The sequence below is a fragment of the Cetorhinus maximus genome, chromosome 10 (genome assembly GCF_964194155.1).
Source record: "Cetorhinus maximus chromosome 10, sCetMax3.hap1.1, whole genome shotgun sequence".
Classification (NCBI taxonomy): Eukaryota; Metazoa; Chordata; class Chondrichthyes; order Lamniformes; family Cetorhinidae; genus Cetorhinus; species Cetorhinus maximus.
The window spans coordinates 79,716,929-79,739,308 of record NC_135888.1 but is presented as its reverse complement, the minus strand read 5'-3'; the positions used below and the strand labels follow the sequence as shown (position 1 = coordinate 79,739,308).

General features: G+C 45.2%; 1 protein-coding gene across 1 annotated transcript in view; it reads right to left on the bottom strand.

The window, feature by feature from the left end:
• reep2 (receptor accessory protein 2) overlaps positions 1-22,380 on the bottom strand; it is a 140,137-nt gene that overhangs the window by 64,651 nt on the left and 53,106 nt on the right. Inside the window, exon 2 of the mRNA XM_078550670.1 lies at positions 13,061-13,133. Within this exon, the coding sequence (XP_078406796.1) occupies positions 13,061-13,133 (73 nt within the window). The remainder of the gene's footprint in view (positions 1-13,060; positions 13,134-22,380) is intronic.

Here is a 22,380-nt window from a genome sequence, read left to right as displayed (position 1 = left end):
AGCTCCTTACCGCTCAGTATGAAAAAAAAGACCTTTAGCAAAATTCAAATGCATGAGGAAATTAAAAATCCTGTGCAAGAATTCAAGATGAATTAGTGCTATCCACCATATGTGGTTAGGAAACGGAAAAGTCTCTGTCTCTCTGTCTATCTGTCTGACTGTCTCTCTGTCTGTCTGTCTGTCTCTCTCTGTTTGTCTCTGTCGCTCTCTGTCTGTCTGTCTTTGTCTCTGTCTCTCTCTGTGTCTCTGCCTCTGTGTCTCTGTCTCTCTCTGTCTCTGTGTCCCTGTCTCTGAATGAGTTGTTTATTTAAGATCTGAAACAACACCTACTAGAATTGAAATCTGAAATGTTGCCTGTTTGCTGTGGCAATTAATTCATCTGCTCACATGGGTATGGGAAGTGAAGGATGGGATGGCATGGGATGGGGATTTATGACGACCTTTTGCAATAAAGATACTAATTTCACCACAAATATTTTACAGGTCTCTGCTAAAATAGAAATATTTCACAACTTCATACAGGACACAGTCCATGTGTATCAGATGCTCTTCTGCAAGAATCCAGGACTTTAATAGGGAAGAATGTTGAAGGGACATGATTTGCCTTATGTAGCTGGCACCTGTTCCTGTATCTCCTATATGTTATTACCAGGCAGAGAATCTAGCAAGTCTTCTTTCTGCTTCATCTTACTCTGTTGCTGACACTTCACGGGACAATTTATTGAAGATTGAGGAAAATTCCTCCCTCATTATCAAAATTCTTCCATGCCTGTGACTCATTACTGTCCTCAGAAATGGTTATGGTCTCATGGATGGATAAAAGCAACTGGACAAGGCTGACTCCTTAGCAGAGATGCATGGAATTTGCAACTTGAAAGTGCATGCACAGAGAATGAGAAATGAGATGCTAACCATGGGCTGAATTATATGGGGGGGGTGGGTGGGGGGAAACTGCATGCCCCCCCACCTCCCTGGAAACAATGCTGACGTGGAGCCGACATGCTCCATGCGAACCCACCCCGCAGTGACATAAAGGGCCGAGTGAGACTAAGTCCTGCCCTCCTGAGCTGCCAGCCAATTGGATTGGCCGGCAGCTCCATCACTCCTGGCAGTGCCAGGAAGGCGTCAGTGGCAGCTGCTGGGGCTGCAGGAGGAGGAGGATCAAGGCCCATGGATCCCTGGAGCAAGTAAATCTGGGGTCTTGGGCAGGGAGAGTTTGGGTAGGTTGGAGAGAGGGGTGGGTGGGAGGGGAGGGGGTGGGTTTAAGGGAGGGAGCGGGTAGGAAGGAAGGAAGGGGATCGACCTAAGCGGGGCTAACCTGTGATCGGCAAAGGACAGCCCCCGAAAACCGCCCCCTGCTTCCTTAAACAACTGAGTTTAAAAAAAAATCAAACTTCCCATTCCTGCCGAGCTGCCCATGCCAAACGTTTTATGGCGTGGGCAGCGTATTATCAGGGTGAAACTGCTTGATAACAAGCCTAATTGACCCTTGATTATTCATTTAAATATGGCGGGCAAGCAGCTAATTGTGGCACCTGCCTGCCTCTTGTAATATGGGGGAGAGCTTGGGGGTGGGCAGGAAGGCAGTGGGATGGCACCCCCCTATTTTACGTGCCCAAAATTCAGCACCATGTAAGAGAATTATATCCGCGGCACAAAAGTAGACTTTCCACATATGTGCTAGAAGTTTTGTTCAATGCCATCAGTAAGATACTTAAGTTAGATGATAGGCACAGTGTTCACCAACAGCACATCTAAGCCACTTCCATTTTCTTTGGACGTTTTAGAAATGCGTTCCACTTTCTCCTTTGCCACCCAATTCTGCTGTCACCAGCAATGTTTGCTTATTAGAATTCTTCTCATCTATTCATCAGAAACCACTGTCCAGGCATTCATCCACCCCTCTGGAATTGGCAAGATAGATCTGATTTTGAGGAAAGTGCCACTGAAAGTTATAAATTGTTCATTGAAAGATAAAGGGGAAAAATCTAAATATTTTGTCCATAGAATCTCAATATCCTTCATTTGAAGGTTTTCCATTTTTGTTGGGCCACAATAGATGCCATTATGCATGAAGTGGGTCATTGATTAGGTATAATGCCAGTCTGTTTAAATAACTGTTTACTCATGCATAAGCCTGTCTGGTCAGTAATTGACATTACAATCTTTGTAAACATAAGGAATAGGTGGGTTGGCTAGCTGGCTGGTGTGTGGTTCTAAATAACACCAAAAGCCTGGATTCAATTCCCATTCCGGCTAAGGTAGTTTTGGGACCTGTTTGCCTGAGGTAACAACAAACCACCACTGACAAAAAATGCCAGGAAAACAGCTCAGGCTGAAGCAATATAAGACAATGAACCAATGACCTGACTGAGCAGAGCACACATGACCTGATAAATTCAATGAATACCCCACAGATCCTCAATCTCAGTTCAGTATACCATTCAAGTCCCTTAATTAATATTATTGCTTTGTAATCTCAGTCATGTATTCCTTATTCTCTACATGAAACATGCGAGCCCCAGAATTGAACTAATACTAACAAAGGAAGTGACAGGGCAAGTGTGAATTGGGGTTTCAGTTAGAAATAAACATATTAACTTGACGTAGATGGAATTGGCAGAGTAGAGAGATGAGTTGGGACGAGGCACTGCCAGTTTGCTCAGAACAAATCAGAGTTGGGCAAAGACAGGGGGCAGAATTGTCCCAGATTTGCACAAAGTGTTGCAGCAGGCGGGAAGAAGGATGTTTTACCCACCGGCTGCAATGCCGGCTTTTCACGCCATATTGTGCCATTCCTGGCATGTCCTGCCTCATTAATAATGTTCTCAGGAAACACACCAGGTCACTGGCGGGGTGGCCTCTGATTCGCCGGCCCCGCCGTCACCTCAGGCCTTCAGTAATCTGGGCGTCATATTTAAGGGGTGCCCCTGCACAGAGCTAGCACTCTCTAAGGCATCAGAAGCTGCTACAAAGTCATGGCTGCCAAAGGGAGGAAACATGCTGCCTCCAAATTTAGCGACGCCTCCCTCGGGCACCTACTGGACGCTGTGGAGGCCCGCCATGAAGTCCTCTACCCCCACTCTGGGTGAAGACCAGCAAACAAAGTCACCAATCCAGCATGTGAGGCAGTGGCAGTGTGGTCAGTGCCAATGCTCTGCAAAAGAAGACAGCCACCCAGTGCCGAAAGAGGATGAATCCTCCGTTCCACCATCTTCTCATCATTCTCAACTCACACACTTACAAACCCTTCGCACATCCACAGGGATCTCACTCACTGCCAGTTCAAGGGACATCACGATTCACTCTCTCATACACACCTTCACCTGCCCTGTAGACTGTATCCTCATCCCGTCCATGACAGCACTCACCACCCACACATGCCAGGCATACTTTGTTTATTTCTAGCTGAAACTCCAATTCAAACTTGCCCTGTCACTTTCTTTGCAAGTATTAACATAGAAACATAGAAAATAGGAGCAGGTGTAGGCCATTCGGCCCTTCGAGTCTGCTCCGCCATTCATTATGATTAAGGCTGATCATCCAACTCAATAGCCTGCTCCCGCAATCTCCCCATATCCTTTGATCCCTTTCACCCCAAGAGCTATATCTAACTCCTTCTTGATAACATACAATGTTTTGGCCTCTACTACTTTCTGTGGTAGCGAATTCCACAGACTCACCACTCTCTGGGTGAAGAAATTTCTCCTCATCTCAGTCCTAAATGGTCTGCTCCATGTCCTCAGACCGTGGCCCCTGGTTCTGGACTGCCCCACCATTGGGAACATCCTTCCTGCATCTACCCTGTCTAGTCCTGTTAGAATTTTATAGATTTCTATGAGAACCCCCGTCATTCTTCTGAACTCCAGTGAATATAATCCTAACCGACTCCAGTGAATATAATCTTAACCGACTCAATCTCTCCTCAGTCCCGCCATCCCAGGAATCAGTCTGGTAAACCTTCGCTGCACTCCCTCTATAGCAAGAACATCCTTCCTCAGATAAGGAGACCAAAACTGCACACAATATTCCAGGTGTCATCTCACCAAGGCCCTGTACAATTACAGCAAGACATCCCTGCTCCTGTTTTAGAATCCTCTGGCTATGAAGGCCAACATACCATTTGCCTTCTTTACCGCCTGCTGCACCTGCATGCTTACCTTCATTGACTGGTGTATGAGGACACTCAGGTCTCATTGCACATTCCCCTCTCTCAATTTATAGCCATTCAGATAATAATCTGCCTTCCTGTTTTTGCTACCAAAGTGGTTAAGCTCATATTTATCCACATTATACTGCATCTGCCATGCATTTGCTCACTCACTCAGCTTGTCCAAATCACACTGAAGCATCTCTGCATCCTCCTCACAGCTCACCCTCCCACCCAGCTTTGTGTCATCTGCAAATTTGAAGATATTACGCTTAGTTCCTTCATCTAAATCATTAATATATATTGTGAATAGCTGGGGTCCCAGCACCGATCCCTGTGGTACCCCACTAGTCGCTGCCTGCCATTCGGAAAAAGACCCGTTTATTCCTACTCTTTGTTTCCTGTCTGCCAACCAGTTTTCTATCCATCTCAATACACTACCCCCAATCCCATGTGCTTTAATTTTACACGCTAATCTCTTATATGGGACTTTGTCGAAATAAACCACATCCACTGGCTCCCCCTCATCAACTCTACTAGTTACATCCTCAAAAAATTCCAGTAGATTTGTCAAGCATGATTTCCCTTTTGTAAATGCATGCTGACTCTGTCCGATTCTGCCACTGTTTTCCAAGTGCTCAGCTATTAAATCTTTTATAATGTACTCTGGAATTGTCCCCACTACCGACGTCAGGCTGACTGGTCTATAATTCCCTGTTTTCTCTCTACCTCCCTTTTTAAATAGTGGGGTTACATTAGCTACCCTCCAATCTGTAGGAACTGTTCCAGAGTCTATAGAATTTCGGAAGATGACCACCAATGCATCCACTGTTTCTAGGGCACTTCCTTAAGTACTCTGGGATGTAGATTATCAGGCCCTGGGGATTTATTGGTCTTCAATTTCCCCAACACCATTTTCCTACTAATACTGATTTCTTTCAGTTCCTCCCTCCTACTAAACCCTGTGTTCCCCAACTATTAGTTCAATTCTGGGGCTTGGATGTTTCATGCAGAGAATAAGGAATACATAACTGAGATTACAAAGCAATAATATTAATTAAGGGACTTGAATGGTATACTGAAATGAGATTGAGGATCTGTGAGGTATTCATTGAATTTATCAGGTCATGTGTGCACTACTCAGTCAGGCCATTGATTCATTGTGTTATATTGCTTCAGCCTGAGCTGTTTGCTTGGCAGTTTTTGTCAGTGGTGGTTTGTTGTTGCCTCAGGGACTATGTGAGCAAACAGGTCCCAAAACTACCTCAGCTGAAATGGGAATCGAATCTGGCCTGGCAGGCATCCTGCTTACACTCTCTCTATCTCTACTCATGCCGGACAAGCTGACACACAAAGGGAGAGGTCACAGACTGGTGGAGGAATGCCTGAAATCAAGGTCCGCACAGACTTTGAAAATAGAGTCATCCAGCTGGCTGGCGACGATCTGGACCATTCCTGTGCTGACAGTGAGGTCGGCGGTGCTCAATAAAGTGAGGGTCCAGCAGTGCAACATCCATCAGACAACCATGCTTTGAGTGAGTTCCTCTGTTCCACAGTCCCCTGCCATGCACTAATTATTTCTCCTTGCTTTCGCAGGCACATCTGGGAAGCAGCTGAGGGGGGTCCACAAGCCAGGTCCTCGATTCAAGCACTGAAGACATCTCGAAAGAAGAATCAGGTGACACCCTCATTGAAGACCCAACACAGCGCTCACCCACACCCTCCACCAGCACAGACACACACCTTGGTGGGACCTAGTTCTAGAGTAGCCTCGGGATCACAATCCAGTGAGCACATCACATTGTCTGATCCACAGCATGGAATTCCCAGGCTTCTGGCACTCGGAGGACTGCTGGAGGCCAGAAATCTGCTGAGTCCAAGTCAGATGACGAGCCTATAGACTCAGTCATGTCTCAGTTGCTGGAGCTGCAACGGCAAGCTTGGGAACATCAGGAAGGAATGTCCACTGTACTCCCCAAATTGCAAGACACAATGGAGGTGTCCGTCTGCCTTCAGGCTGAGGTGATAACGCCGTCATGCCAACGCACCAAGGTCAACACTGGTAGGATGGTGGCTGCCATGGAGACCTTGGTCCAGAACATCAGTCCTGTATTGCTGCATGAGCTGAACCCCATCACTGACGCTATAGTTGGCCTCCAGCAGTGTCAACACAAGGGGGGTGCAGGGCAGCTCGATCTCACTCTTGCTTCCCCTTCTCCTCAAGGAGTCAGCCAAGAGCCCTCAGGCACCCATAGGGAGGAGAATCAGCAGGTGCACAGCCCAGGGCCATCCACCCTGGTGACTCCGGGAGTGTCTGGCCCATCCGAATCCTCTCTTCCTGTGACCTCAGCAGCTCCAGTTCCACAGGCTAAGGAGGGTGTCACGGCCACACAGCAGGACCCAGAAAGCAGGCCGGGGCCCTCCAGGTCTCAGTCCTCCAGAGAACGCCCATCAAGGTCATCACAGACAGGGCATCACAGTCAGCAGGCTGCCTCTGCCTCTGCTGTGAATGTCCAGGGAGCACCAAGATGTTGCGGCAGGGTTAGGAAGCTTAAGAAGACATAGCTGCACAGCCTGGGCATGGGTGTTAATCACTTGTACATAATGTTCACTAGTGTAAATAAACTCCCATGAATGTCTCCTTGCCTATGGCTCCTTGTTCTAATGAATAGTGTCTGTGTCACTCAAATGTAAAACCTTGGATCCTGCACAAGGTAAAGGCAGGTGTCTCAGTGCAGGGCCTCTTTCCTGTGCTTTGCGCAGCCTTTAGACCAAAGTGATGATCCAGCCTCACACTCACTGGACACATTAGTGATGCTTGTCATTGCTGCCAGAATGTTGTGGGCAGGTGTCACAGAGTTCCGTCATTCTCTCTGTGTGCTCTCAGCACCTTTAAGTTGGGGCTGGTCCCCCATCTTCTTCAGCATCTGTGATCAGTGATGCTGTGCTCCTGAGGGGGTCAGGTGCTGAAGGCGGACAAAGGATCAGATTTAAAGTTTCACAGCTGCGTCTCCATGATATGACTCTGATCACAGAGTGCAAGCGAGCTGCCCTCAGCCAGGCAGAAGACAGACATTCACAGGGGCTATGCGGAGATACTCACTGCACATCATCATCATCCTACTGGATTTTAGTGACTATTAGGGCCTCCGCTATGTCTCAATGACATGAGCCTGAGCACTGAGGGTATGTGCGTTGCCATAAGCCAGACTGGAGTTAAACGTTCACAGATGCAATGTGAGGATGTCAGGACTGTCCTCACTGCATCTCGTCATCATCCTCCAAGAGTCCAGCGACTATGAGGGCCGCCCGAGCGCGCCTGCCTAATCCAGTCAGTGCGATGGCTTCATCACCTGCATCCTTACCTTCGAGGACCTCATCATCATCATTCCCGTTGACGTCCTCCTCATCAGTGGATACATGCAGCTCCTCCGTCTCCTCCTCAGCCAGGTCCTCCCCTCATTGCAGCACCAGGTTGTGAAGGACACAACAAGCGACGATGGTGCATGACACCCTCTGGGGACTGGATTGCAGTGCTCAACCTGTTGAGGCACCGGAACTTCATTTTCAAAATGCCTATTGTTTGCTCCACCAAAGTCCAGGTTGCGGCATGAGCCTCGTTCTACCGTTGCTCTGCTGCAGTCTGAGGCTGCCACACAGGCGTCATCAGCCATGTCCTCTTCGGGTAGCTCTTGTCCCTAAGAAGCCAACCCTGCAGTCTCTCTGGACCCTAGGAGATGTCATTGTTCTGAGACCTGCTAGAGGCGTCGGAGTCGTAGTTGCTCTCTGAGAATCGTGCGCAGACCTGTAGGATGTGTTTGTGATGGTCGCACACCAGGTGAACATTCAGTGAGTGGAAGCTCTTGCGGTTGATGTAGTTGACTGCTTGTTGCCATGGAGATCTAAGCACTACATGAGTGCAGTCAATGGCACCCTGCACCTGTGGAAAACCAGAAATCTGCGCAAATCCCGGCCCTTTTGCTTCCTGGTTTTCCTGATCCCAGACTAAATGCACAAAGTTCTGTGCTTTTGCAGAGGTGCCATCCGTGATCCCTTGGATGCACTTGTGTGTGGAGGCTTGCGAGATCCTGCACAGGTCACCTGTAGAGCCCTGTGAGGAGCGACTGGTATAAAAATTGAGTCCCATGATCACTTTCATGGCCACTGGCAGTGGATGCCCTCCATGTCCCCGTGGTGCCAAATCCTGCATCAAGCGTCATATGTAACCGACCAGTTCCCTAGTCATGCGCAGTCTTCAGAGATACTAGTTCTCAGTCATCTGCAGCAATGACAAGCGCCATCTATTGACCCTGGATCTAGCGAGTCGCCTACAAGTGATGACTTGCTGAGGATCTTCAGCTGCATGTGCAGCAGGCCCTGCTGCCCCTTCATCTTTAGGGAGATGTTCCTCCCTTTGTCGAGCCAGGTGCCTCCACCACTCTCTTCTTCTCTGGTCTCTGTAAGCCATGAGGCATACCACTAAATCACCAGGCTCCTGATCCTGATGTTCTGCTCCTGCAGGATTCAAGAGAGAGACGCATGGGTTAGCATGGGTGTACTAAGAACCTTTCTTGGTTAAGTCTGAAGGCCTCTTCATGCATGCAGGAGAGTGCTGGCCACCACTTGGATGGCCAGTCTGTAGTGCGCTCATTGGCTTTTATGAGGATGGATGTGTTTTTAAAAATATTTTTGGGGAATATTGTGTTATTCTGTGAAGAAGGCTGTGTGTGTGTAAATGGTTCAATTAAGCTAGGGAAAGGTTACTAGAAGACAGATTGTCTGGGAGGTTTAAAACATGGATGGACAGAGGCCAGAGGTGTGAGGTACAAGTGAATAGGTTGGATCTAACATTCGCATTTTTAGGTAAATTGAGATTTTGTTTGAATATCAAAGGGAAGGCGGGGGTGCCAAGAATCATGTTTGGAGTTCCATGGGTAAACTTTTAAAAAATTTGTTCATGGGATGTGGGCATCACTGGCTAGGCCGGCATTTGTTGCCCATCCCTAATTGCCCTTGTTCAAAGGGCATTTTTAGAGTCAACCACATTGCTGTGGGTCTGGAGTTACATATAGGCCAGACCAGGTAAGGACAGCAGATTTCGTTCCCTAAAGGACATTAGTGAACCAGATGAGTTTTTATGACAATCAACAATGGTTTCATGGTCATCATTAGATTTTTAATTCCAGATATTTATTGAATTTAAATTCTACCACCTGCTGTGGTGGGATTTGAACCCAGACCCCAAAGCATTATCCTAGGTCTCTGAACTACCAGCCTAGTGATAATACCACTACATCATCGCCTCCCCATAGTGAGCTGAAAGCAGAGACAAAATAGAAACATGCAAGTTTTTATATTTGGAAGGATTTGAATTTCAAAGAGGTGAGAACAATGGAATATGAGATGAAAGGGGGAAAAAGATATTTTAGAGTTACTATGGCAAGCTTAAGGGAGCTGTGGGCTGTAGAGCTGTTGAGCTGTTAGCTGTAGCTGTCGGCTACTGGCTGTGTCAGGAGGATCTCCTGGAAACAGCTCTAGGCTGGGAGAAGATGCAGTTTGAATCAGCCATCCAGTCAAGCCAGAGAAGTCTTGGGCTGCAACAAGTAGTCTTGCTTTGAAGTTTTGGATTTCCACAGCAGAGTGGGAGAGAGTTTAAGAGGTCGTGTGGTTTGCCTTTGTTAAAGCTACAGCAGTTTGCCTTGGGTAATAGTGCGGGATTTTTATAGTTAAACATCTATAAGGGAATGTTGCCTGGAAGGTGTTTACTTGTGGGTCTGACCAATTAGAGAGTCCTTTGGCAGAAAATTTTAACTATGCAACTGTAATCTTGTGTGCTTGAGTTTCTTTTATTCTTGTTATTAAAACTTTTACCTTTAATTTTTAAAATTCCAAAAGTTTCACTGGACTTCTTGCTGCTGAGATCAGTGTTTTCTTCTTGTTTTCAGAATAGAAAAAAGGTCTGGCCTATAAGTCAAGTTTCCCTCTGGGATTTGGTTTGTACAGAAATTAACATCTGCTGTGGTTATAACACTGTTTGATACCCCATCCGCCTCTGCTCCACTCCACTTGACTGATTGGCTGCAGCTTCAGCTATTGGGCTGCATGCTGTGCTCTTAGCTCAGGCGCAGGCATTCTCCTAACCCGCACTACAAGGCTGCACTGTTAGCTTGAATCATAATGGATACTGGCCCAAACCTTAATAAAGACATTGCAAAGGGTTGTGAGCACCTCCACCAGTGACTGCGCCATGACCACCTTCCGCAAGGGGATTCTACAACTTGTCCAGTCAGCCATTTGCTCTGCTGCCTCCTAAAATGCACATTAATTTGCTATCTGCACCCAAGGGGTGTAAAGTTCTGGAGCATTTGATGGCACTTTCATGCTTTTGCGTTGCTAGAGTGGGCAGAAAAGCTTCAGAGCCCCAACTCCAAGCATGTGATTGGAGCTGCTGCTGAATGCTCTCAGCTGCAGAACAATGCTCATTTTTGACAAGCTTTTCCAGTGCATAGTCGCTTCCCTCAGCCCCCTCCCGCCACCCCACTAGCATGTGCTTGAATATGTCCTTCAGGCTGTGCTGCCTTGGACCCCACCTCCCCCACCCTGGTCTGACCCGGACTGGAGCCCCTGCTCTGGCACTGCAATAAAAGCCAGCTGGGAAAAAGAGACATGCCTGTGCCCCACGCGAATGTGCGGCGCCTCTTCCTTGATGTCCTACGGGCTATGCGCACGAGCGCTGTGCAAGGTTGTGTGCACTCACCTCCGAGTTTCCCTCAAAGTTCAGGTTGCCAGGTGCACGCCTTTTAAAGGCAGTCGTGAAGCACGCCATTCTGTAGTCACGCCAATGTGGGCGATAAATTTGATGTGGGGGGATGATTCCGGCGTGCAGGACTCATAATGAGACGCAAATGTATTAAAATGACAATCTGGATGTGTGGTGACGGGAAACGTGGCACGTCACTGACGGGTGAAGCGGACAATTGCAAACTGGTTTCATGGCAGCATGAAACCGATTTCTGGCCTTCTCACCACATTGCTCCCCACCCACCCACCATGACGCCCGACGCCAACGGGGCTGGAAAATTCAGGCCAGAGGGTTGGAAGAGATCGAGCAAAGTAAAGGAACATAAATGAGGAGACTAGAAATCAGTTTGGGATAGTTACAGTTGGATGGAGAAAAGAATTTGGGAAAAAAGGGCATTGTACAGAGATGAAGTAAGTTGAGTCCCAATGTCATGGTGTACTTGATCAGCTGAACAGGAAGCTCCTAAAAAGTCTCAACTTATCTTCTTGAACTGAACCAATTTCCCAATGGTAGCTCTCATTTTCTGAATGGAAAGATCTGACCAGTGTATTGCAATGTGACAGCTGACATTCTGATACTTGTAATCCCAGAGGATTTTAAAAGGGCTCCTGAAAGGGAGAGAATTCCTCTTTAGAAGGATGCTGATATTTTCATGGTAAAAAGATTTGTGGTCGGTAAAACCTTACCTAAAAGGTCTCAGAGACCAGACCTCCTCTAAGGGAAATTAGAATTATAATCATCGCAAGCATGGACCAGCTAAGCAGTACTCACAGTGTGTGTATCCATACATCAAATTTCTTCCATGGTAAATTATTTGAGTCATAAATGATTGAGGTCTATAGAGAAAAGCGACAGGTGAGATGGACTGGCTAGAATTTTGCTCACAAATGCAGTTACTGCTGTGTTGATGGATTCCTGAGCAATGAAGCCTGAAGAGTCTCATTTCTGAGGCACGATTGAATAAACTCTGGCTCTTCAGCCTTGATTGTGAGGTTTGAGAGATAATCTTATAAAGATACAAAAATTACAAACAGTATGTGTGGTGATTGTTGCTTTAAGGCCAGCCTTACGGTGTAAAGGTCATGTGGTCGGAACAGCCAATCAACACCGAGTGCAGGGGAGCTTATAAGAGGTGGAGTTTTCCTGTTCTGTTGATGGGTCATTCGGACTCAAAACGTTAACTGTGCTCCTCTCCGCGGATGCTGCCAGACCTGCTGAGTTTTTCCAGGTATTTTTGTTTTTGTTTTTGTTTTGGATTTCCAGCATCCGCAGTTTTTTGCTTTTATCGTGGAGTTTTCCAAGTCTAGAGGGAGTATTGTAGCCTTGCTAGAGGCCTGCAGCTAATCCAGCAGCTCTGTAAATAAAGTTCATTGTCCAACAAAAGGAGTGTCTCAGTAGTACATCTCTACAGTATGGAAAAGATAAACCTGGAAAATCATTCTAAACTACAAGAATAGAACAAGGAGTCACAGGTTTAAAATAGTAAAAGGCAATTTTAAGACTGATATTAAAGAAGTTTTTCAAACAGATTGATAACTTGTGAAGTACACTTGCAGGCAGAGTAATGAAAACAAAATCTCTGGAATAATTTATGGACTGATTGGATGCTGAAACAAGGAGACTGGAGCATCATTCTGAGTTGATGAGCTGAGATGGCCGAAAAAAACTCCTTCATGCATAATTATCATGACATGGACACAGAACTGACCGAAGATGCAATGGATAAATCAACTCTAAATAGCATGGTTCCTGTCTCGTTCGAACAATGGGAATTTCTTCTGTAAAATACAATATCAAGCTTGTGTTCTGAAACTTTATTTAGTCATCCTTAGGAGTTGGAGAGAAATCTCAAGTTGCCTTGGAAGTTTTTGAACCCATGGTTGGTTAACTCCTTTAAAAGTAGTTGTGAGTCAAAGACAGTGAAAATACATTATGATATATTTGAAGGATGCGACTTTACAGTCTACCTGGCTTTTCTTACTTCTTACTCTCTCATGTCTAACCATATCTAAACAGTAGGATTCTCAGTACAGAGACCTGACTGCTCTTCTTGCTTCCTTATCCAAGATCAGATCTAACATGGTACTCTTAAAATCAAAATTACTCACATATTCCTTAACATTCTTCGTTTTCACTGCCTTGTAAGAGGAGTATGCAGGGTAGAGGGTGCCAAATATTAGCCTGTGGGAACACAAACAGTATGATTAGTGAATAAAAGGAGAGGGGAAGATTCATCAAATAGTATAGTTAGTAGCACGAAGGGTGAGCAGGACTCAAATCATTAGGTCAGTGAGCACAGTTTAACAACTGGTTTGTGAATGAACAGACAAAGTCAAGATGCTGTATTGCTAATGAGAAGGGACTACCAGGTTACTGTGAATTTGATCATACACCTTTGATACAAGAACAGTTGCATGGTGATTAATCCTTCCCTGAATTAATTAGAACTTCAGTTAGGCAGTAATCACAGAGTGGTTACAGCACAGAAGGGGGCCATTTGGCCTGTTGTGTCTGTGCTGGCTCTCTGAAGGAGCAATTCACCTAGTGCTATTCCCCCACCTTCTCCCCATGGCATATTCTTCCTTTTCAGATAATAATCAATTCCCTCTTCAATGCCTTGATTGAACCTGCCTCTCAGGCAGTGAATTCAAGATCCCAATCACTAGCTTCATGAAAAAATTTTTCCTCATGTCGCCATTGCCTGTTTTGCAAATTCCTTAGATCTGTGCCTTCTGGTTCTCAATCCTTCCACCAATGGGGACAGTTTCTCCCTATCTACTCTTCAGACCCCTCATAATTTTGAAAACCTCCATCAAATCTCCTCTCAACCTTCTCTAGTCCAAGGAAAACAGTCTGAACTTCTCCAATCTATGGTTGTAATTTTCCAGCCAGCAGGCTTTTCTGGTCCCGCTGATGTGAATGGAGATTTCAATGGCTTGCCGGCCGCCGCAGGGGAAACTGAAATTGTTGTTGGGGTGGCGGGGGAGTGGGGGTGCTGGAAAATTCTGGCCTATCTATGTACCTGAAGTTCCTCATCCCTGGAACCATTCTTGTGGAATCTTTTCTGCACCCACTCGAATACCTTCACATCTTTCTTAAAGTGTGGCGCCCAGAACTGGACACAATATTCTAGTTGAGGCCGAACCAGTGTTTTATACAATCTTAACACAACTTTCTTGTTTTCGCACTCTATGCCCCTAAAGCCTAGGATACTGTATGCTTTATTAACCGCTCTCTCAACCTGTCTTGCCACCTTCAATGACCACAATGTACATAAAGGTTTCTCTGCTCCTGCACCACTTTTAGAATTGTACCCTTTATTTTATATTGTCACTTCGTGTTCTTTCTACCAAAGTTAATCACTTCATACTTTTCTGCATTAAATTTCATCTGCCATTCCACTAAACTGTTTCTTTCATTCATTCACGGCTGGGCCAGCATTTATTGCCCATCCCTAGTTGCCCTTGAGAAGGTGGTGGTGAGCTGCCTTCTTGAACCACTGCAGTCCATGTGGTGTAGTTACACCCACAGTGCTGTTAGGAAGGGAGTTTCAGGATTTTGACCCAACAACAGTGAAGGAACAGCGATATATTTCCAAGTCAGGATGTTGAGTGACTTGGAGGGGAACTTCCAGGTGGTGGTGTTCCCATCTACCTGCTGCCCTTGTCCTTCTAGGTGGTTGTGATCATGGGTTTGGAAGGTGCTGCCTAAGGAGCCTTGGTGAATTCCTGCAGTGCATCTTGTAGATGGTACACACTGCTGCTTCTGTGCTTTGATGGTGGAGGGAGTGAATGTTTGTGGATGGGGTGCCAATCAAGCAGGCTACTTTGACCTGGATGGTGTCCAGCTTCTTCAGTGTTGTGGGAATTGCAATCATCTAGGCAAGTGGGGAGTATTCCATCACACTCCTGACTTGTGCCTTGTAGATGGTGGACAGGCTTTGGGGAATCAGGAGGTGAGTTACTAGTCGCAAGTTTCCTAGCCTCTGACCTGCTCTTGAAGCCACAGTACTTATATGGCTAATCCAGTTCAATTTCTGGTAAATGATAACCCCCAGGATATTGATAGTGGGGGATTCAGTGATGGTAATGCCATTGAACATCAGGGGGCGATGGTTGGACTCTCTTGTTGGAGATGGTCATTGCCTGACACTTGCGTGGAGTGAATGTTACTTGCCACTTGTCAGCCCAAGCCTGGATATTGTCCAGGTCTTTCTGCATTTGGACATGGACTGCTTCAGTATCTGAGGAGTCGCGAATGGTGCTGAACACTGTGCAATCATCAGCAAACATCCATACTTCTGACCTTATGGTGAAAGGAAGGTCATTGATGAAGCAGCTGAAGATGGTTGGGCCGAGGACACCACCCTGTGGAACTCATGCAGTGATGTCCTGGAGCTGAGCTAACTGACCTCCAACAACCACAACCATCTTCCTTTATGCTAGGTATGACTCCAACCAGTGGAGAGTTTTCCCCCTGATTCCCATTGACTTCAGTTTTGCTATGGGCTCCTTGATGCCACACTCGGTCAAATGCTGTCTTGATGTCAAGGGCAGTCACTCTCACCTCACCTCAGGAGTTCAGCTCTTTTGTCCATGTTTGAACCAAGGCTGTAATGTGGTCAGGAGCTGAGTGGCCCTGGCAGAACCCAAACTGGGCATCAGTGAGCAGGTTATTTACTAAGCAAGTGCTGCTTGATAGCACTGTTGATGGCCCGTTCCATTACTTTACTAATGATCGAGAGTAGGCTGATAGGGCAGTAATTGGTCGGGTTGGATTTGTCCTACTTTTTGTGTACAGGACATACCTGGGCAATTTTCCACATAGCCGGGTAGATGCCAGTGTTGTAATTGTACTGGAACAGCTTGGCTAGGGGCGCGGAAAATTCTGGAGCACAAGTCTTCGGTACTATTGCCAGAATATTGTCAGGGCCCATAGCGTTTGCAGTATCCAGTGCCTTCAGCCGTTTCTTGATATTGGAGTGAATCGAATTGGCTGAAGACTGGCATCTGTGATGCTGGGGACCTCCGGAGGAGGCCGAAATGGATCACCCACTCGGCACTTCTTGCTGAAGATTGTTGCGAATGCTTCAGCCTTATCTTTTACACTGCTGTGTTGGGCTCCTCCATCATTGAGGATGGGGATATTTGTGGAGCCTTCTGCTCCAGTGAGTTGTGTAATTGTCCACCACCATTCATGACTGGATGTGGCAGGACTGCAGAGCTTAGATCTGATCCGTTGGTTGTGGTTTCGCTTAGCTCTGTCTATCACTTGCTGCTTATGCTGTTTGGCATGCAAATAGTCCTGTGTTATAGCTTCACCAGGTTGACACCTCATTTTTAGGTATGCCTGGTGCTGCTCCTGGCATGCCCCCCTGCACTCTTCATTGAACCAGGGTTGATCCCCTGGCTTGATGATAATGGTAGAGTGGGGGATATGCTGGGCCATGAGGTTACAGATTGTGTTCGAGTACAATTCTGCTGCTGCTGATAGCCCACAGCACCTCATGGATGCCCAGTCTTGAGTTGCTAGATCTGTTCGAAACCCATCCTATTTAGCACAGTGGTAGTGCCACACAACACAATGGAGGGTATCCTCAATGTGAAGGTGGGACTTCGTCTCCACAATGACTGTGCGGCGGTCACTCCTACCGATACTGTCATGGATAGATGCATCTGCGGCAGACAGGTTGGTGAGGATGATGTCAAGTATGTTTTTCCCTCTCGTTGATTCACTCAGCACCAGACCCAGTCTAGCACTATGTCAGTTAGGACTCGTCCAGCTCGGTCAGTAGTGGTGCTACTGAGCCACTCTTGGTGATGGACATCACACAATCTCATGATATTTTGAAATGTAAATGGCCTATTAAGTCCATTAACATAGTCATTTTTGTGCTTGTTAACACCGACGAAAAGCCCAAGCAGCCTTCGCGTTTTTTATTTATAAAGTAAAATTTTTAAATTTATATAATAAAAGCTTTAGGAAACCTCATTCCGCTTGTGAATGAAGTTTCCTAAAGCTTATATTATATTAAAAAAAATCCCCTAAATGCTCTCCTACTGATACTTGATCCATTTAATGCACCTCATTCCCAAGAGCCAGGTCTAGCAGTGACTCATTTCTCGTTGGACTGGAAACATACTGCTGTTGAAAATTCTCCTGAACACACTCTAGGAACTCTTGCCCCTCTCTGCCCTTTACACTGTTACTATTTCAGCCTTTATTTAGATAAAGTCCTCTATTATAACTATGCTATAATTCTTGCAATTCTCTGTAATTTCCTTGCAAATTTGTTCCCCTACATTTTTCCCACTAGCTGGTAGCCTATAGACTGCACTGAGTAATGTAATTGCACTTTTTTATTCCTTAGCTCTAGCCCAATAGATTCTGTCCCTGACCCCTCTGGGATGTCCTTTCTCCAGCATTGCAATGCTCTCCTTAATCAATACTGCCACCCCTCCTCCTTTCCTTGCTATCCTTTCTTTCCTGAACACCTTATATCGAGAAATAATTAATACCCAGTCCTGCCCTTCTTTGGGCCAGATCTCCATTGTAGCTGCAAGATCATATTTCCACCTCGCTACCTGTACCTGCATCTCACGAATCTTATTTACCACACCACACATTCACATACATGCACAGTAACACTAATTTAGACTTTATTACTTTCCCCCTTACTCTGAACCCACCTAATAACTTACTATTTCCTAGTCTAGTCCATCTGTCTCTCCCAGTATTCTCTTTAGTATTACCTGCTGGTTCTCACACCGCTGCCAAGTTAGTTTGAACTATATGGAACTATATTGCTGTTCCTTCACTATCATTGGGTAAAACTCCTGGAACTCCCTCCCTAACAGCACTGCGGTGTAGCTACACTCGATGGACTGCAGCGGTTCAAGAAGGCAGCTCCCCACCACTGTCTCAAGAGCAATTAAGGATGGACAATAAATGCTGGCCGAGCCACATCTCATGAATAAATTAATAAAAAACCCTCCCTAATACTACTCACAAATCGCCCCATGAAGAAACTGGTCCCTGCTCTGTTTAGGTGGAACCTGTCCAACCTGTTCAGGTCCCATCTTCACCTGAATTGGTCCCAATGTCCCAGGAATCCAAAGGACCCCCCCTGCACCATCTTCCCAGTCATACATTCATCTGCTTTATCCTCCTATTTCTAGATTCACTTGCATGTGGCACTGAAACTAATCCAGAGATTACTACTTATGAGGTCCTGCTTGCTAATTTCCTACCTAGTTCTCTTAATTCTGACTGCAGGACCACATCCTTCTTTCTACCTATTTTGTTGGTACCAATGTGGGCTATGACTGCTGGTTGTTCATCCTCCCCATTCAGGGTTCAGCCATTCAGTGACATCCCTGACCCTTGTCTACAACTGCAGAAATACCTGTCTGTTCCCCGAACAATCAAATCTCCTATTACTATTCTCTTCCAGTCTTCGTCATGCCCTCTATACAGCTGAACCAACCATGCTGCCATGGATTTGGCTCTGACTGCACTCCCCAGATGAACCATCACTTCCATCAGCATTCAGGACTGAATGCTAGTTATAGTAAGATGGGACTCCTGCACTGCCTGCCTGTATCTCCTTGACTACCTTTGACCAACCTTTATCCTGCGTAATTCATAAGAACTATAAAGTTAAATTGAAAATGAGCCTAACCCTGCTGAATAAATGTTTTAAATATTCTTAATCCCAGAAGTGTAACATATGAAAAGTTCTTAGGATAAATCTCTTCTTACTAATGGATAGACGGGCAAGATGCAGGAGGAGCCATAGGCTATTCACCTATTTATGTCAGATACAGTTTTAAGGCTCTCTTGTGACAATGTTCAGTTTGGCAATAGATATAAAATAGGATACTTTCAAGCATGGGTACTGTGTGCCAGAGAAGAAACAAAATCATATCTAAGCCAATATACTGTAAACTGTGATGCTCTGAATTCATCACCTTAAATTTTTCTCATTATTACCATCAGTGACAGATCTGTAAGTACTTTGTCTGCTTTATCCCAATACTGTAGAGCTCAACATTGCTGTCTCCACATAAAACCCAAGTTTGGATAAAACTTAGGGCAGAATTTTTCCCTTGGCGTGTGGGATTGGCAGGGGTGCCTGCGATTGGCAGCGCTCCGTGATTTTATGCGGGTGGGCCAATTAAGGCCCGCCCAGCATGATACATGAGCAGCAGCACTGAGCGCTGCCTGTGCAGGCAGGGGGAGGAGGGCTAGCTGGCCTAGCGCGAACTTCGCACATGTGTGCAAAAGAGTGCTGAATAATCTCTCTGAGGCACGGAGCTGCCTCAGGGAGATGAAGAATATATTGAAAAAATTATTAAACAGCTCAAAAAATTAATGAAATATGTCCCCTCATGTGACTCTGTCACATGTTTTTAATTAACAATTAAAGTTTTTATTTCATTTGTATTTGATTTTGGAAACCTCATCCCGCCTGTGGATGAGGTTTTCAAAAAAAATGCAAAGGCCGCTTGGCCTTTTTGCCTGCCCATCAAATGAGCTAAAAAATCCTGCCCTCAGTGCTGGGTGTTTTCACTGTTCAGCATTTGAATTCATTACACTTTTACTAAAATACACAGACAACACTGTGTCCATTTTGAATTTTCATAGTCTCAGCTATCATGCATGTTATCATCTGTATGACTTTCTGTGCGGGACTAAAGCATACAACATAGGTTTACTGCTGCATTTGTCATGGGCAGGAAGTTTCTGATGACAAAGGCCAGCAAGGCTGACCCAAATAAAATAGTCCAAAATACCACAACATAATCTTGTCTGTAATGAGCTCCACAATGCTGTCTTAACTATTATATTCAGCAGCAAAAGATTTCAAAGATAATTCAGCAGGGCCTTATTCTTGGCAAGATTTGCATATTTTGGTCAAAGGCAACAACTTACATTTGTGTAATGCCTTTAACCTGATAAAATGTCCAAAGGTGTTTCTCAGGAATATGATCAGGCAAAAACTGATACCAAGCCAAAGAAAGAGAGATGAGGACAGGTAGCCAAATGTTTGGTCAAAGGGGCAGGTTGTAAGCAGTACCTTAAAAAGGAGAAACATTTGGGGAGAGAGCTTAGGGCCTAGGTAGCTGAAGGCACAACCACCAATGGTGGGGTAAGGGAGGTATGTGTTACACAAGAGGCCAAATTTGATGGGTGTAGGAGGTTACAGAGATAGAGTGGGGTGATTCCATGAGGGAATTTATACTGAACATAAGGGTGAGAATTTTAAAACAGAGGCATTGGTGGGAATAATCACCTGTTCCCTAAAGAAAGATGCCTTCTACCACCAACACTGAAATAATTAAACAAAAAAAAGAGCTGGAAGTTCATCGTCAGACCACATAGAGTTCAAAAGCTCCTGGTCAGCCTCAACTGTTAGAGAGAAATGACAATAGATGCATTCGAACTGGCAAATACAAAGACTGAGAACAAGTCACCTGCCATGTCAGAAGAAGTGTGCGCAACAGAAAGCAAAAGGGCCTCAAGGGAATTGTATTTGGTCACACTGGTCTATATAGTTTGTAGACATCATCAAAAGTGAAGTTCAATTTGCTTATGACACCATCTTGATACATGCCTACTGATATTTTTCTGGTCACCAATGAGAGAAAAATATTTACACATATTACCAGCTAGAAATTATATTAGGTCATATTCAGAAAAGACTGTCGAATCAATCATTCTTTTAAGAAAAAAGTAATGCGCTGTCAGATATATAATGGAAACTTGGCTTAAGAACAGGCAAAAATGGCAGCTCAACATCCCTGGATATAGAGTTTTCAGGCAGGATAGGGAGCGGGATAAAAAAGGTGGGGGTGTAGCATTATTGGTTAAAGAATCAATTACAACTGTGAGGAGGAGTAATATACTAAATGAAGCATCAATTGAGGCCATATGGGTTGAGCTCAAAAATAAAAAAGGGGCAACCACACTGCAAGGAGTGTACTATAGACTATAATAGTGGAAGGGAGTTAGAAGAGCAAATATGTAGACAGATTTCTGAGTGCAAAAGAAACATCAGTAATCATTGGAAACTTCAACTACCCTAATATCAACTGGGATATGAACAGCATGAAGGGCACAGAGGGCACAAAATTCTTGGACTGCAATCAAGAGAACTTTTTTAGCCAGCGCGTAACAAGCCCAACAAGATGGGGCATGATTCTAGATTAAGTCTTAGGAAATGAAGCTGGGCAAGCGGATGAAGTCACAGTGGGAGACCATTTTGGAGATAGTGACCATAAAATAGTTAGATTTAGCATCATTATGGAAAAGGACAAAGATAGAACAGGAGCAAAAGTTCAAAATTGGGGGAAGATAAGTTTTACAGAGCTGAGAGGTGAGTAGATGAGAGTGGGCTGGATATAGCTATTAGAAGGAAAAACAATGTCAAATCAGTGGGAGGTATTCAAAAGCGAGATTCTACGGGCACAGTGTAGACATGTCCCCACAAAGAAAAAGGGTGGTACTGCCAAATATAAAGCCGCCTGGTTATCCAGAAGCATACAGGGTAAGATAAAGCAGAAAAAAGAAAGCTTATGACAGTCACAAAAGACTTAATACTGTAGAAAGCCTAGAGGAGTACAGGAAGTATAGAGGTGAAGTAAAAATAGAAATTAGGAAAGCAAAGAGAGGATATGAAAAAATATTGGCAAGTAAAATCAAACAAAATCCTAAGGTGATTTACCAGTACATTAAGAACTAGAGAATAACTAAGGAAAAGTTAGGGCCTATCAGAGATGTACATGCTAACTCGTGTATTGATGCTGAAGATGTGGGCAGGGTTCACAATGAATACTTTGTCTCTGTCTTCACTTAGAAGAGGGATGATGCAGACTTTCTAGTTAAAGAAGAGGAGTGTGAAATATTAGCTACAATAAGCATAGTGAGAGAGGAAGTACTGGAGGGACTGGCATCCCTGAAGGTGGATAAGTCACCAGGGCCAGATGGATTGTATCCCAGGCTGTTGAAGGAAGCCAGGGAGGAAATAGTGAATGCTCTGAGGATCATTTTCCAATCCTCACTAGTAATGGGTGAGTTCTCAGAGAATTGGAGGTCTGCGAATATTGTTCCATTATTTAAAAAAGGTGCGAGGGATAGGCCAGAAAATTATAGGCCAGTCAGTCTGACTTTGGTGGTAGGCAAATTATTGGAAACAATTCTGAGAGACAGGATAAACTGTCACTTAGAAAGGAACGGATTAATCAGGGATAGTCAGCATAGTTTTGTTAGGGGAAGACCGTGTCTTACTAACTTAATAGAATTTTTTGAGGAAGTAGCTAGGAGGATTGATGAGGTTGCTGCATTGGATGTTGTCTACATGGATTTCATTAAGGCATCTGACAAGGTCCCACATGGCAGACTGGTCAGAAAAGTAAGATCTCTTGGA